The following is a 16262-nucleotide window of genomic DNA, read 5'->3' on the forward strand; positions in this document are numbered from 1 at the left end:
GTACATCCACATTGTAGCACATGTCAGTACTTCATTCCTCTTAATGGCCAAATAATATTCCATTATATAAATAACCCACATTTTGTTTATCCATTCATTCACTGATGGACATTTGGGCTGTTTCCATCTTTTGGACATTATGAGTAAGGCTGCTATAAACATTCATGTACAAGTTTTTGTGTGGACATACACTTTCAGTTTTCTTGGCTATATGCCTAAGAGTGGAATTTCTGGTCACATGGTAATTCAATGTTTCATTGTTTAATGAGCAGTGAGACTGCTTCTGACAGTGGTTACACCATTTCACATTCCCTAACTAGCAGGATATGAGGGTTCGGTTGCTTCGAATCCTAGCCTACAGTTGTAATTATCTCACTCTTTGATTCCAGCCATCCTAATGGGTATGAAGTGGTATCTCATTGTGGTTTTTTACATTTCTTGAGGTCACACTGGTTTGTAACATTATATAAACTTCAGGTGTACATCATATTTTGACTTTTGTACAGACTGCATCATGTTCACCACCGAAAGTCTAGTTGCCATTTATCACCATACACATGTGCCCATTTACCCCTTTTTCCCTTTCCCTGCCCCCTCCCCTCTGGTACCTGCCAATCTGTTCTCTGTATCTATGTGTTTGTTTGTTTATCTTCCACATATGAGTGAAGTCATAGTCTAATTGTCTTTCTCTGTCTGACTTATTTCACTTAGCATAATTCCTTCAAGGTTCATCCATGTTGTCACAAATGGCACAATTTCATCTTTTTTTTGGCTGAGTAGTATTCCACTGTGTGTGTGTGTGTGTGTGTGTGTGTGTGTGTATACACACACACACCCCCCACATGTTCTTCATCCAATCATCTGTTCATGGGCACTGCAGTTGCTTCCAAGTCATGGCTATTGTGAATAATGCTCCAACGAACATCTGAAGGGTGCATATATCTTTTTGAATCAGTGTTTTTGTGTTCTTTGAATAAATACCCAGAAGTGGAATAGCTGAATTATACAGTATTCTTATTTTCAATTTTTTGAGAACTCTCCATAGTGTTTCTATAGTGGCTGCACCAATTTACATTCCCACCAGCAGAGTGAGAGCTCCTGTTTCTCTACATCTTCCCCAACATTTATTTCTTGTCTCTTAAATAATAGCCATTCTGATGACTATGAGGTGATATCTCATTGTAGTTTCGACTTGTATTCCTTAATAATTGGTGATGCTGAACATCTCTTCACGTGCCTGTTGGCCATCTGTATATTTTCCTTGGAAAATGTCTGTTCATATCCTTTACCTATTTTTTGATTGGGTTGTTCATTTTTTTGTTTTTTGAAATGTATGAGTTCTTTATATATTTTGGAGATTAATCCATTATCGAACATGATTTGCAAATATCTTCTCCCAGTTGGTGGATGGTCTTTTTGTTTTGTTGATGGTTTTCTTTGCTGTGCAGAAACTTTTTAGTTTGATGTAGTCCCATTTATTTATTTTGTCTTTTGTTTCCCTTGTGTGAGGAGACAATGATATTCAAAAATATAATGCTAAGATCAATGTCAAGGAGCATACTGCCCATGTTTTCTTCTAGGAGTTTTATGGTTTCAGGTCTTAAATTCACATCTTTAATCTACTTTGAGTTAATTTTTGTGTATGGGGTAATACAGTGGTCCAGTTTCATTCTTTTGCATGTGGCTGTCCAGTTTTCCCAACACCATTTATTAAAGAGACTTTCTTTTCTCCATTGTATGTTCTTGGCTCCTTTGTTGAAAATTAGCTGTCCATAGGTGTGTGGGTTTATCTCTGGGCTCTCAATTCTGTTCCATGGATCTGTGTTGTCTATTTTTCTGCCAGTAACATGCTGTTTTGATTACTATAGCTTTGTGGTATATATTGAAATAGGGAGTGTGAAACCTCCAGGTTTGTTCTTTTTTCTTAGGATTGCTTTGGCTATTCGGGGTCTTTTGTTGTTTCATATAAATTTTAGAATTCTTTGTTCTATTTCTGTGAAAAATGTTGTTGGGATTCTGATTGAGATTGCATTGAATCTGTAGATTGCCTTAGGTAATATGGACATTTTAACTATGTTAATTCTTCCAATCCATAAGCATGGAATATCTTTCCATTTCTTTATATCTTCTCTGATTTCTTTCAATAATGTCTTATAGTTTTGACTGGACGGGTCTTTCACCTCCTTGGTTAAATTTATTCCTGTGTATTTTATTCTGTTTGTTGTGATTGTAAATGGGACTGTATTCCTGATTTCTTTTTTGGGCTAGTTCATCGTTCATGTATAGAAATGGGACTGATTTTTGCATACTGATTTTGTACCCGGCAACTTTACTGTATTCATTAATTATTTCTAACAGTTCTTTGGAGGATTCTTTAGGGTTTTCTATATACAGAATCTCATTGTGGTTTTTATTTCCATTCCCCTGATAGAAAATGATGTTGCGTATCTTTCCATGTGCTTATTGGTCATTTGTAATATCATCTTTGGAGAAATGTTTATTCAGGTCCTTTGGCCATTTTTTAATTGGGCTGTTTTCTAATTACTGATTCATATGAGTTCTTTGTATATCTTAGATCAAGTCCTTTATCACACATATGATTTGCAATTATTTTCTCCAATTCTATGGGTTGTCTTTTCACCTTGTTGATGGTATCCTTTGAACTACAAAAGTTGAAATTTTGATGAAGTTCAATTTATTTACCTTTTCCTTTGTTGCTCACGTTTTTAGTGTCATATCTAAGAATCCCTTTTATTTGTCAATCATACCTCAATAAAGCTGGGAGAAAAGAAAGAAGAATCTTTTGCCAAATCCAAGGTCATGAAGATTTACCTCTATACTGTCTTCAAAGAGTTTTACAGTTTTAGCTCTTACATTTAGGTCTTTGATCCATTTTGAGTTAATTTTTATTATATAGTGTGTATATAGTGTGAGGTAAGAGTCCAACTTCATTCTTTTGCATGTGCTTATCCAGTTGTTCTAGCACCATTTGTTGAAAAGACTATTCTTTCTCCATTGGATGGTCTTGGCATCCTGTCAAAAATCAGTTGACTTCAGATTTGTGGGTGTATTTCAGGAATCTCAATTCCATTCCATTCATTAATATGTCTATCCTTGGTGCAAGTACCGCACTGTTTGATTAGCATTGACTTGTACTAAGTTTTGAAATTTGGAAGTGTGAGTACTCCTAATTTGTTCATTTCAAAATGTCCTTGGCTTTTACTAATACTTTCTGTTTGGTTTGTTTTTTTAACAGAAAATCTACTTATAACGTTTCTTATATTTTCCAAAGCACTTTCACACACATAGTCTCAACTGAACTTCACATGATATCTGTTTGGTATAATAGTATACTAACTTCCACAAATATGCAGACAGCTCCAGAGAGCTCCAGTAACTCACTGAAGGTGAGACAGCAGGTTAGATCAGCCATAAAAACAAACTGAATGATAAAGGCTTACGTGTTTGACACTGTGCAAGGCATCGAGATTTAAAAGGAAAAGTCAGTGAGATGAAAGTGACCACCCTCTAGGAGATTACGGTCTTGTGAAGTGGTCTTTAACAACTTTGCTTGTGTACTCTCTACAAGAATTTTGTGAAACTATGTATTAAATTGACAAGTATAATGAAAATTTTAATCATAAGTTTAAACTCTTGTAAAAGATATAATTTCCAGTGTACCATAAGTCTTATATATATATATACTTTAAGTACATTTCATCAAAACCTTAAAGCTACAGATTTGGCTGACAGAATATATATAAAATGTCTGCTATTAATTTAATGACAAATCAATCAACTACATCAAAGTCACTTTCTATTAGAACATGTCTGAAACTTCATTTTTCAATTTAAATAAACATATTAATACAAATCTCTATGACAAGTATCTTACTTCTGAGTTATAATTCTAAGATAGACAGATATGGTACAGGAACCTTGACATGAGTTGGTTGCCAGGATGACATAAAGTGCAGCATCTTTCAAACTTTCTGATACAAAGTTGAAGAACAGAAAAGGAGAGGCACGAGACTGCAGAAGGGTTCTTCGGCATTAATTTTAGTAAAGTTGAGGATCTAGAAACTAATCTCCTTAAAACTAACCATGCTGACGTGCCTCCTAGAAAGCCTTGGTGTAGCCCTAGGGATATTCATATCTTAGTCTGAAGACCACTAGTCTAGTGATTACAGCTGTGAGGAAAATCCAGCGCTTCTAAACCTATGAGTTTAGTATTTTCTGACAACTTATTGTCTCAGAAAATAGTCAACAATTCTCCTTTCAAAGTCCCAACTGCTGTGTCTTTGTAGACGAGATGTAAGGCAAAAACAATAAGAAACCCATTGTTAAGTTGTTGAGTCTCCTAAAATAATGCTTCTAAAATAAACTTGGGGGAAAAAACCAGAAATCACTGCTTCCAAACCGAAATAAAATGGTATTTGGTATAATTTAAAAACAATACCTCCCAACCAAGACCAGCTACAAAATCCTCATACGCTTGACTTCCTCCTGTATTGGTAAGAATGGAATGTTTGTCTTCTTGTCCTTCAGCAACATAAAATACTGCAATCTTGTGTGTCTCTCGGCTGTAAAACAAGAGATTACACCATCCATTTGGTCATTAATTTATACATTCATTCATCCAATAATAAGTTCTATGTACAAAGTACGTGGCAATAAAAAGATGAAAATGAACTAAATCTAATGTAATTATAAATAAAAAATTATGAAAGTTACAAAATTGCCATTACAACACAAGAAAGGCATGATTACTTCTGCCTGGAGAAACTTAAAAGGAGAAGGTAATATTGAATTGAGTAAAGGTAAGGAAAATGTGACAAATGAAGAAGAGAAAGTATCAGAGAGACATGCAGGTGTGAATGCATGAAGCATGTGAAGAGCTGCCTGGTGTGCAATATGGCTGAATCTCAGAGTTAAAGGGATTGTGTTTTAGAAATAAAACTAAGTAGGAATATAGAGATGAATGAGAAATTATCCATTTCTTGAAAGTACTTATACACAATAAGAAATGTGTACACAAAATTATAAAACTGAATGGAGTAACTGATGAGTTCTTAGACACTTTATTTTTAAGTCTCCCTAAAATTAAAAATGTTCATAAAGGCAAATTTCTTATATGAAATCTGGCTTTCCAAGCTAACTAGGGCACACTATATTTGGTCTAGGTTGATTTAATAAAGCATGGGCTAACAAATTTTATGACTAGAAGTAATGTTTTCACCCTATTCTATGTAGCAATGTTTTCACTACCATACTATGTTTGAATTAAAAAACAAACAAACTACATCCAAAAACAACAACAACAAGTAAATAACGGAAGTTACTTTAAAAGATTAGTCAGACAACAATAATCTCTGGCACAACTTGAGGAAGTTGTCAAGTCATGGTTGTGGGTTTCAATATGAGCAACTTAAAATCAGGAATAAAGATGTTTTACCCGTGGGGCTGGCCCTGTGGCTGAGTGGTTAAGTTCACGTGCTCCACTTTGGTGGCCCAGGGTTTCACCAGTTCGGATCCTGGGTGCAGACCTAGCACTGCTCATCAAGCCATGCTGAGGCGGCATCCCACTTAGCAGAGCCAGAAGGACCTCAACTAGAATATACAACTATGTACTGTGGGGCTTTGGTGGACGGTGGGGGGGGGTGGGGAGAAGAAGAAGAAAGGAGAAAGAAGACTGGGAAGAAGAAAGAAGAGTGGCAATGGATCTTAGCTCAGGTGCCAATCTTTAAAAAAAAAAAAAGATGTTTTAGTTGTTTTCACTAATGGCAATATTTCACCTTAGGTGGTGAACACTTATGCAAACTTTTGGTGTATTTGATGTGTCATTAGGATAATTTAGTGTAAGCAGTAAAATATACTTTGGTGGGAGAAGGGAATTCCAGAATTCAGAAGAAGTATCTTGGGAGACTCTCTCCCAAGCAAAATAGCAATTTAACTGTGAAAATGAATTAAAAAACCCAACGACATCTGAAGTCTCTGGATATTGTCCTAAGGGCATACAGCAAATGGACAAACACTCATTCAAAAAAACCTACCAAGTCTGGTAAGAAAGAGTGTTTGACATTTGAGACATGACTTGCTCCCATACCCCATCTCTTCACCTCCACGTTACAGAAGCTTTGGCCTGCGCATTCTACTCAGGCCCAGACGGGGGTTCCCTCTTCCCATCCAGTTCCCAATCTGGGAATGTGGTTTCACCCTGGGAGAGACAGGCTGCTGGCTGTGTATCTCATCCACACCAGTCCCATGTTGCAGAAGCTCTATTCCAGGCAGCTGTGGCTGAGAGAACCAGGTCTCCCTTACCTCATGCAGCTCCCTCTCTTACAGGAGAAGCTCTAGGTGCAGAAGGCTGAGTGTGTCTCAATCTTCCCCACCTGGCTTAATAGTAGGGTGGAGGTTTGAGAGGAGGAGCAAGCTAAGAAGATGAGAAACTGCCAATCTTTCCCCAAATGCCTACTTGCAGATTGAGGGTGTTGCTCCAGGAAAAGTTGGTCCCTGATCCCATCTCAAGTATAATGATAGAGAGGTTCTGCCCCGGGTGAAAGGCAGGTCATAATGATGAAGAACTCAGCAGTAGCTCTGCTAGAGGGGAAGGATGTTATTTTGGGACAAAGCTTGGAGAACTCCATGCCTAAGAGTGTTGTCAAAAACAAAGAAGATCTTGGTGGAAAGCAATTAAGAGAAGCTAGCAGTTCCATGACATAAGCAAAACAGCATAGCAGCCAGAAGTTTTAATAGAGAGAACCAGGAAGAGATAGCCAAGAAGAGTCCTCCTGGGTGCACGGTGAATCCTAGGGATCAAAAAGCCTGTGCACATGCACTACTCTGCATCCACACAGGAGCAATCAGAGTCAAGACGTAGGACAGACATGAAAGCACTCCCCAACCCACACAGACCTATCAACACAAGGTAAAGCTTCACTGGTGTTGAACAATACTCTACTTGAACTCAGGGTCAAATCCTAGGAAGCTAAGACTTAACAATATTCAGTCATCCTGGTAGTCTGGAAGACTGTGCATGCCTAAGGCTGTATGCTCTTTGGAACAATCAGAAAGCAAACTCCAAGCTACTAATCTCTGGGTGAACAAAAGGAAAACAACATCAACACTCTGAATGTGACAGCAGCCTCCAAGTCACACACATATCCACAGTAAACAATAAAAATCTAATGGTGAAGTGGGCTAAAGCACAAACTTTCATCAATAAATACATAGACTATGTCAACCCAGGGGAGACCCCTTGGTAGCCAGGCTAAAAGATAAAAAACATTAAAAAACATTTCAGCAGGGAGATGAGAAGCTGCACACTGTGGGAAAGTAAGACTTTTCAGGCTTAATTCAGCTAAGTCACTAGAAAATAAACAAATGACCAAGCAAACAACAACAATCACCAAATACACTTTTGATTCAAAGACACAAAGTTGAAAATAAATGAAATGGGAAGAAATACCATGCAAACAGTCACCAAGAAAGCTGGAGTGACTATATACTATCAGACTTCAAAATAAAAAATGTTAGTGGAAATAAAGAGACATTTCATGTTAAAAAGTCAACCTAACAAGATATAAAAATTAAAAACATGTATGTGACCAACAACAGAACTTCAAAATACATGAAGCAAAACCAGACAGAAGTGAAGGCAGAAACAGACATTTCTAAACTCATAGCTGGTGACTTCAATACCACACTTTCAATAACGGACAGAACAACTGAGAGATCATCAACAAAGATAACAGCAGACTTGAATAACAGTATAAACCAACTAGACCTAACAGACATCTATAGAACACTCTACCCAACAGTAGCAGAAAACACATTCTTCTCAAGCACACGTGGAACATTGTTCAGGAGAAACCATAAGATAGGTCATAAAACAACCCTCAATAAATTTGAAAGAACTGGAATCACGCAAAGTATATTTTCTAACCACAACAGAATTAGAAATAAAAAAAAGTAGAAAATATGGGAAATGTACATTTATGCGCAAATGAAACAATGTGCTACTAAATAACTGATGGGTCAAAGAATAAATCTCAAGGGAAATTAGAAAATACTTAAGAGATGAAGGAAAATGAAAATATAACATACCAAAACTGATGGCATGCAGGTAAAGCAGTGCTCAATGGGAAATTTATGGATGTAAATGCCTATATTAAAAAAGAGGAAAAAATCTCACATCAATAACCAAAGCTTCCACCTTAAAAAACTATAAAAAGAAGAGCAACTGACCTCAAAGCAAGCAGAAAGAAGGAAATGATAAACACTAGAGTGGAAATAAATGAAATGGAGAGAATAGAAAAACAACAGAGACAAATCAGTGAACCCTAAAATTGGTTCTTTGAGATGATAAACAAAATTAACAACCTATAGCTAGACTGAGCAAGGAAAAAAAGAGAAGACTCAAATTACTAAAATCAGGAATGAAAAAAGAAGCATCACTATATACCTTACAGAAATAAAAAGGATTATAAGGGAATACTATGAACAATCGTATGCCAACGAGTTAGATAAATTCAATTAAATGGAAAAATTTCTAGAAAGACACAAATTACTAAAACCAACTCAAGAGGAAAAAGAATAACTGAATAGATCAATAACAAGCAAAGAGACTGAACTAGTAATGTGATTTTAAAGGAAAAAGTAAAACTACTACTTGCAGATAAGATGATTTTGTATATAGAAAATCCTAAGGAATCTACTAAAAAGCTATCAGAGCTAATAAATGAGTTCAGCAAGGGTTCAGGATACAGTATCAACAAACAAAAATCAATTGTATTTTGGGGCTGGCCCCATGGCATAGTGGTTAAGTTCAGCATGCTCTGCTTTGGTGGCCCAGGTTTGCCAGTTCAGATCCCAGGCGCAGACCTACAACATTTGTCAGCCATGCTGTGGTGGTGACCCACATCCAAAATAGAGGAAGACTGGTACAGGTGTTAGCTCAGGGCTCATCTTCCTCAAGAAAAAAAAAAAAAGAGGAAGATTGGCAATGGTTGTTAGCTCAGGGTGAATCTTCCTCAGGAAAAAAAAATCAATTGGATTTCTATACACTATCAATGAAAATTAAGAAAACGTTTCCTTTTATAATAGCATCAAAAATGATAAAATACTTAGGTATATACATATATAACAAAGGTACAAAACTTATACTCTGAAAACTATAAAACACTGTCCAAAGCAATTAAAGATCTTAAAAATAAATCACACATTCATGGACTGAAATACTTAACATTGTTAAGATAATAATACCTGCCAAATTGATCTACAAAGTTAATGCAAACCCTATAAAAATCCCAGCTGTCTCTTTTACAGAAATTAACAAACTGATCCTAAAATTTACAGGAAAATGCAAAAGGTCCAGGATAGCCAAAACAATCTTGAAAAAGAAGAATAAAGTTGGAGGACTCATAATTTCCAATTTTAAAACTTGTTACAAAGCCATAGCAATCAATGTACTGCAGAACTGCCATAAAAATAGACATACAGATCTATATGAAACAGAATCTTGAGTCTAGAAATCAGCTCTTATATCTACCATCAATTGCTTTTTGACAATGGTATCAGGACAATTCAATGGGGAAAAGAATAGTCTTTTCAACAAATGGTGCTGGGGCAACTGGATATCTACATGCAGAAGAATGAAGTTGGGTTGTTATCTTACACCATACACAAAAATTAAATCAAAATGGATCATAGATCTAAATATAAGGTCTAAAACTATAAAAGTCTTATAAAAAAGTTTATGAAACTATACAACATCCATGTAAAAAACTATACATGAATGTTCATAGCAGCATTATTCATAATAGTGAAAAAGTGAAACCAACCCAAATGTCCATCAACTGATGAATGGATAAACAAAATGTAAGATATTCATACAAGGGAATATTATCCAGCAATAAAAAGAAATGAAGTACTGACACATGCTGCAATAGAGATGAATTTTAGAAACACTGTGCCAAGAAGCCTGTCACAAAAACCACATACTGTTTGATTCTTTTTATATGAAATGTCCAGAATAGGCAAATCTATAGAAACGGAAAGTACAGGCATACCTTGTATTACTGCCTTTCACAGATATTGCAGTTTTTACAAGACCCTCTACCAGCAAAAAACATTACGACTTGCTGAAAGCTCAGAATATAGTCAGCATTTTTTTTAGCAATAAAGTATTTTTAAATTAAGGTATGCACATTTTCTTTAGACATAATGCTATTGCACACTTCACAGACTACAGTATAATGTAAACATAACTTTCATAAGCACTGGGAAACCAAAAAATTTATACGACTTCCTTTTTTGCAACATTCACTTCATTGCAGTGGTCTGGAACCGAATGCATGATATCTCTGAGATATGCCTGTAGATTAGTTTTGTCTAGAGCCGGGGAGTAGGGGATGGTGTTTGGGGGTAATGCGGAGTTGGCTGGTAATGGGGTTTCTTTTTGAAGGGACTAAAATATTCTAAAATTAGATTGTCATGATAGTTGCATAACCCTGTGAATATACTAAACACATGTACACTTTAAATGAGTGAACTGTACAGTATATGAACTACAGCTCAATAAAGTTGTTAAGAATTTAACTTGGAAGCATGATCTACTATGTGTAAATTCTGATCCTGGCAGAAAAGGAACTTCTCAGTGTTCTCATCTTTCTAGATAAAAGGCTATCAATTAGAACTCATAAATCACAATTTATGAAATTGGGAAGAGATGGATGGAAATGTTCACCTAATACTATATAAATCTAAAAGTGGAGAGAAATATATGTGTCATATAGGAAAAAATAGAACACAAATCTTTAAAATGCAAAAGTAAAAAAGAAATCACCTTTATATTATCTGTGCCCTTCCTAGAATTTGTGAAAGCAGAGTTCAGTTGCTCTTTTATGTCAAATTTTAATCTCTTTTTTTTGGAAGACTGGCCCTGAGCTAACATCCATGCCTATCATCCTCTACTTTATATGTGGGACGCCTGCCACAGCATGGCTTGACACGTGATGCATAGGTCCACACCTGGGATCTGAACTGGTGAACCCCAGGCTACTGAAGTGGAGCGCGTGAACTTAACTGCTACACCACCGAGCTGGCCCCAAATTTTAATCTTTTGATAGTGAATAATGAGGCAAAAGTATCAGAAAAAAAAGAAATTAGTGAACTTGCAACCACAAATATTCCATAAGAATATGTGCAGTACTGGCAAAATATTACGAGTTTACTGTTGGAAAATTCAAAGTAAAATCTAAGTTATAAGCACCTAGTTATAAGCTACAATGTAAGCACTTCTGAATCCCTGTATATACACTGCAATAGAAATAAGAAAACAAATCATTTTGAGATTTGAAAATAAAACCTCTGGCCGTTCAACCATGAGGAATAGGAATTAGTTAATCTAGCCAAAGAAAATAAAGGATCTATAAATGGTCTACGGAGACAAGACTATAAACAAAGTACCTGTTCATTTTTTTTCCTTCAGAGTCCTCCAGAGAAGTAATCAGGTTTGTTTCCAGGTTTCTTGGCTTAAGAAGCTCAAACTTTGCCTTACTGTCATGTAGTTAGAATGAATTTTTATTTGAATCCATAGTATTGGAAAAAGAAAGGAAACTATGCTGTTTCCTTTATTTAATTCTTTTAAAAAAAGCAAACAAATAAATGTCATGCATTTATTTGGTGTAGAGCATAAAAGAAAAAAATCTATGCTGTCTCAAGCAAGTCTCAAGGTATAAATGAGAATGGAAGTAGTTTGGCAGGCTGAACAAGAGGAAAGGATAAGGTAATGTAAAGGAACCATGAATAGCCAAGACTCACGGATATGGCCTGAGTTCTAGACTAAAAAGTCTGATTAGGCACTGGGAAGTCACTAAGGAATACAATAAAAATTTTACTTTAGAAAAATTATTCTGGTGGTGAGGACTGTCTAGATGGAGAAGCATAAGGAGATGAGAGCCTACAGACTACAGGCATACCTCGTTTTACTGCACCTTGCTTTACTGCACTTTGCAGATAATGAGTTTTTTACAAATTGAAGGTTTGTGGCAACCCTGTATTAAGCAAGTTTGTTGGCGCCATTTTTCTAGTAGCATTTGCTCACTTCATGTCTCTGTGTCATATTTTGGTGATTCTCTCAATATTTCAAACTTTTTCATTATTATTATATCTGTTACGGTGGTCTATGATCACTGATCTTTGACGTTACTATTGTAATTGTTTTGGGGTGCCAAGAACTGAACCCACGTAAGATGGTGAACCTAATCGATAAATGTGTGTGTTTTGACTGCTCCACCGAGCAGCCATTCCCATCTCTCTCCCTCTCCTTAGGCCTCCCTATTCCCCAAGATACAACAATGTTGAAATTAGGCCAATTAATAACCCTACATTGGCCTTGAAGTGTTCAAGTGGAAGGAAGAATCACATGTCTCTCACTTTAAATTAAAAGCTAGAAATGATTCAGCTTAGTGAGGAAGGACCGTCAAAAGGAAAGACAGCCCGAAAGCTAGGCCTCTTGGGCCAAATAGTTAGCCAAGTTGTGAATGCAAAGGAAAAGTTTTTGAAGGCTATTAAAAGTGCTACTCCAGTGAACACATGAATAATAAGAAAGCGAGACACCCTTATGGCTGATATGAGAAAATCATAGTGGTTTGGATAGAAGATCAAACAGCCACAACATTCCATTAAGCCTAATCCAGAGCAAGGCCCTAACTCTCTTCAATTCTATTAAGGCTGAGAGATATGAAGGAGCTGAAGAAGAGAAGTCCAAAGCTAATAGAAGTTGATTCATAGAGTTTAAGGAAAGAAGTCACCTCCATAACATAAAAGTACAAGATGAAGCAGCAAGCACTGATGTAGAAGCTGCAGCAAGTTATCCAGAAGATCTAGCTAAGATAATTCATGTAGGCAGCTACACTAAACAACAGATTTTCCATGTAGACGAAACAGCCTTCTACTGGAAGAAGATGCCATCTAGGACTTTCAGAGCTAAAGAGGAGAAGTCAATACCTGGCTTGAAAGCTTCTTGTTAGGGGCTAATGCAGCACTGGGGAAACCAATGCTCAGGTGAAATTCCAAAAATCCTAGGGCCCTTACAAATTATGCTAAATCTTCTCTGCCTATGTGCTATAAACAGAACAACAAAGCCTGGATGACAGCACATCTGTTTACAATATGGTTTATGACTATTTTAAGCCCACTATTGAGACCTACTGCTCAGAAAAAAAGATTCCTTTCAAAATATTACTGCTCATTGACATTGCACCTGGTCACCCAAGAGCTCTGATAGAGATATACAATGAGATTAATGTTGTTTTCATGCCTGCTGACACCATATTCATTCTGCAGCCCACGGATTAAGGAGTAATTTAGACTTTCAAGTCTTATACATTTCATAAGACTACTGTTGCTATAGATAATGAGTGATTCCTCTGATGGATCTGGGCAAAAAAACTGAAAAATTTCTGGAAAGCATTCACCATTCTAGATACCATTAAGAATATTCGTGATTCATGGGAAGAAGTCAAAATGTCAACATTAACAGGAGTCTGGAAAAGAGTTGATTCCCACCCTCAAGGATGACTTCGAGGGGTTCAAAACTTCAGTGGAGAATGTAACTGCAGATGTGATGGAAACAACAAGAGAACCAGAATCAGAGGTGGAGCCTGAAGATGTGACTGAACTGCTGCCATCTCACGATAAAACTTTAATGGATAAGGAGTTGCTTCTCATGAATGAGCATAAAAAGTGGTTTCTTAAGATGGAATCTACTCCGTGTGAAAATGCTACGAAGATTGTTGAAATGACAACAAAGGACTTAGAATCCTTTAGTTAATATTTAGTTAATATTAGTTATTATTTAGTTAATTTAGTTATAATTTAGTCAATATTTAGTTAATAATTAGTTAATAAAGCAGTGGCAGTGTTTGAGAGGATTGAATTTAATTATGAAAGAAGTTCTACTATGGGTAAAGTGCTACCAAATAGCACTGAATGCTATATAGAAATCAGTCATTTATGAAAGGAAGAGTCAATTGATGAGGCAAACTTTGTTGTCTTGTCTTAAGAAACTGCCACAGCCACCCCAACCTTCAGCATCCACCACTCTGATCAGTCAGCAGCCATCAACATGGAGGCAAGATCTTCTGCCAGCAAATAGATTATGACTCACTAAAGGCTCAGATGATAGTTAGCATCTTTGAGCAATAAAGTATTTTTAAATTAAGACAGGTACATTATTTTTTTAGATATGATGCTATTGTCACTTAATAGACTATAGTATAGTGTAAACATTTATGTGCACCGGGAAACCAAAAAATTTGTGTGACTAGATTTAGTGCACTATTTGCTTTATTGCAGTGGTCTAGAACTGAATATGCAATATCTCCAAAGTATGCCTGTACTTAGGGAGTTGATATAACTCTCTTAGCAAGAAGTACTAAGAACATGAATCAAGGGGTAGGCAGCAGGAAGAGCAAAGAAGAGACAGAGGTGAGAGACAGTAAAAAGAAAGAACTGACATAATGATTATGAAAATCTAAGGGCAAGGGAAAGGAAATGGTCAAGTCTGGGTAACTGTGAAATGGTAATTCTAAACATTGGGAAAAGCAGGAAAATCTGATTTGAGAAAGAAATGGTGACCTAGAAATGGTAGTAAGGAGGCAGATAAAAATGTGTAATAGGCAGCTACAAAGTCATGACTTTGAGAGAGAGGAGTCATGAGAATTAAGAGATAGGAGTACATGGACAGAAAAGAATAGAGTTGAGAAGATATGAGAGATATCCCAATGAGAGGGCTAGCTATGTTGGGGGCTAGGAGGCAGATAAGCCAGTGAGGACAAACTTGGAATAATTACAGAATTAGGAGTTGAACAAAGTAATTTTAGTGTTACAGAAGCAAGAGGAGAAGAACATTTTAAAGAGAGAATAGAGAAAGTATTAAATTTTTAGGGGGTATAATAGGGGATTTTTAGGGCAGTGAAATATTCTGTACGATGTTGTAATGGTGGATACATGTCATTACACATTTGTCAAAAGTCATACAACACAGAACACACAGAGTAAACTCTGATGAAAACTATGGACATCAGTTAATAATACATCAATATTACTTCATCAATTTTAACAAATGTACTACACTGATACAAGATATAAATAATAAAAGAAACTATGTGTAGGGGGAAAGGGGATATGTGAGAACTCTCTGTACTTTGCAATTAATTATTTTGTAAACCTAAAACTGCTGTAATTAAAATATGCTTATTAATTAAATTTAACTAATTAGATAAATTAAAGAGGCTGGTGAAAATTGAGAAAACTTTAGACTATCCTTCAGAAGGGTAGTTTCAGTAGAGTAGCAGAGGTCTGAGAACACATGGTGAGCAAGACAGCAAAAGAGATATGAGCCCTGCCCTCAAGGACTTGACCATTTAGTACCAAAGATAAATTATTATGGGGAAGAGTTACAATATGAGAACTTACAGAGTACTCAGAGAATTGTTATAATCATCTTGGAAAGAAGTAAGAAGAATATCTAAGAAATAATAATAATGAAGTGTGACAAATGCTATGAGAGGAAAGTGTTAGAGGAGTCTGAGAGAGCATATAAAAGGAGACTGAAACATAGATTGGGGGGGAAGGTAAAGGGTTAGAGGTAGTTTAGGGAAAGCCTTTTCAGAAAAGTGATGTTTAAGCTGAGACTAAGAGGATAGACAGGAGCTTTACTTGGAAAAATTTTATAGTCTAAGACTATTTCATTGTAAAATAATAAACAATAAGACTAAGACAGGTAACATTCAATTCTAGAAGACAAAGAATAATATAAAGATGATAAACAAGAAAGAAATAATAAAAAAAATTAATGAGTTAGAAAACACAACATAACAGCATAAAATAAATGAGAAACTGTTTCTTCGAAAAGATTAAGTAGATTATTTGCATTAAGGAAAAACAAAGCCCACTCTAACAGTGGTGCACAATTCACTTAAAACTCTAATTTAAAAGTTAAAAAGTAAACATTTAAAAAAAAACCATAACTATAATTTGTTACTAGATACATAATATAAAAAAATGTAAACTGTAACATCAATAACCTAAAACGTGCAAGAGAAAAAAGTAAAACCATAAAGTTTCTGCATGCTATCAAAGTTAAGTTGTTATGAGCTTAAAATAGGATGTTATAAATATATTTTATGTAAGCTTCATGGTAACCACAAAAGTAAAACCTACAGTAGATACACAAAAGATTATGATGAAGGAGT

The 16262-nt window shown here is 35.8% G+C and overlaps 1 protein-coding gene across 16 annotated transcripts in view; it reads right to left on the reverse strand.

The window, feature by feature from the left end:
* The window catches only part of RALGAPA1 (Ral GTPase activating protein catalytic subunit alpha 1), a 225311-nt gene that overhangs the window by 52263 nt on the left and 156786 nt on the right, over positions 1-16262 (reverse strand). For 15 of the 16 annotated variants that reach the window (XR_011530801.1, XM_070588316.1, XM_070588323.1 and 12 more), the window contains one exon: positions 4460-4583. Coding sequence is in view for 14 of the 16 variants with exons in the window: in XM_070588316.1 (XP_070444417.1) it covers positions 4460-4583 (124 nt within the window). In the remaining 2 variants the exon portion in view is untranslated. Of the gene's footprint in view, positions 1-4459; positions 4584-8106; positions 8166-16262 lie in introns of all 16 variants that reach the window. The other variant, XR_011530802.1, reaches the window with a different exon arrangement.

This window comes from Equus przewalskii, chromosome 1 (genome assembly GCF_037783145.1).
Source record: "Equus przewalskii isolate Varuska chromosome 1, EquPr2, whole genome shotgun sequence".
In the NCBI taxonomy this organism is placed as follows: Eukaryota; Metazoa; Chordata; class Mammalia; order Perissodactyla; family Equidae; genus Equus; species Equus przewalskii.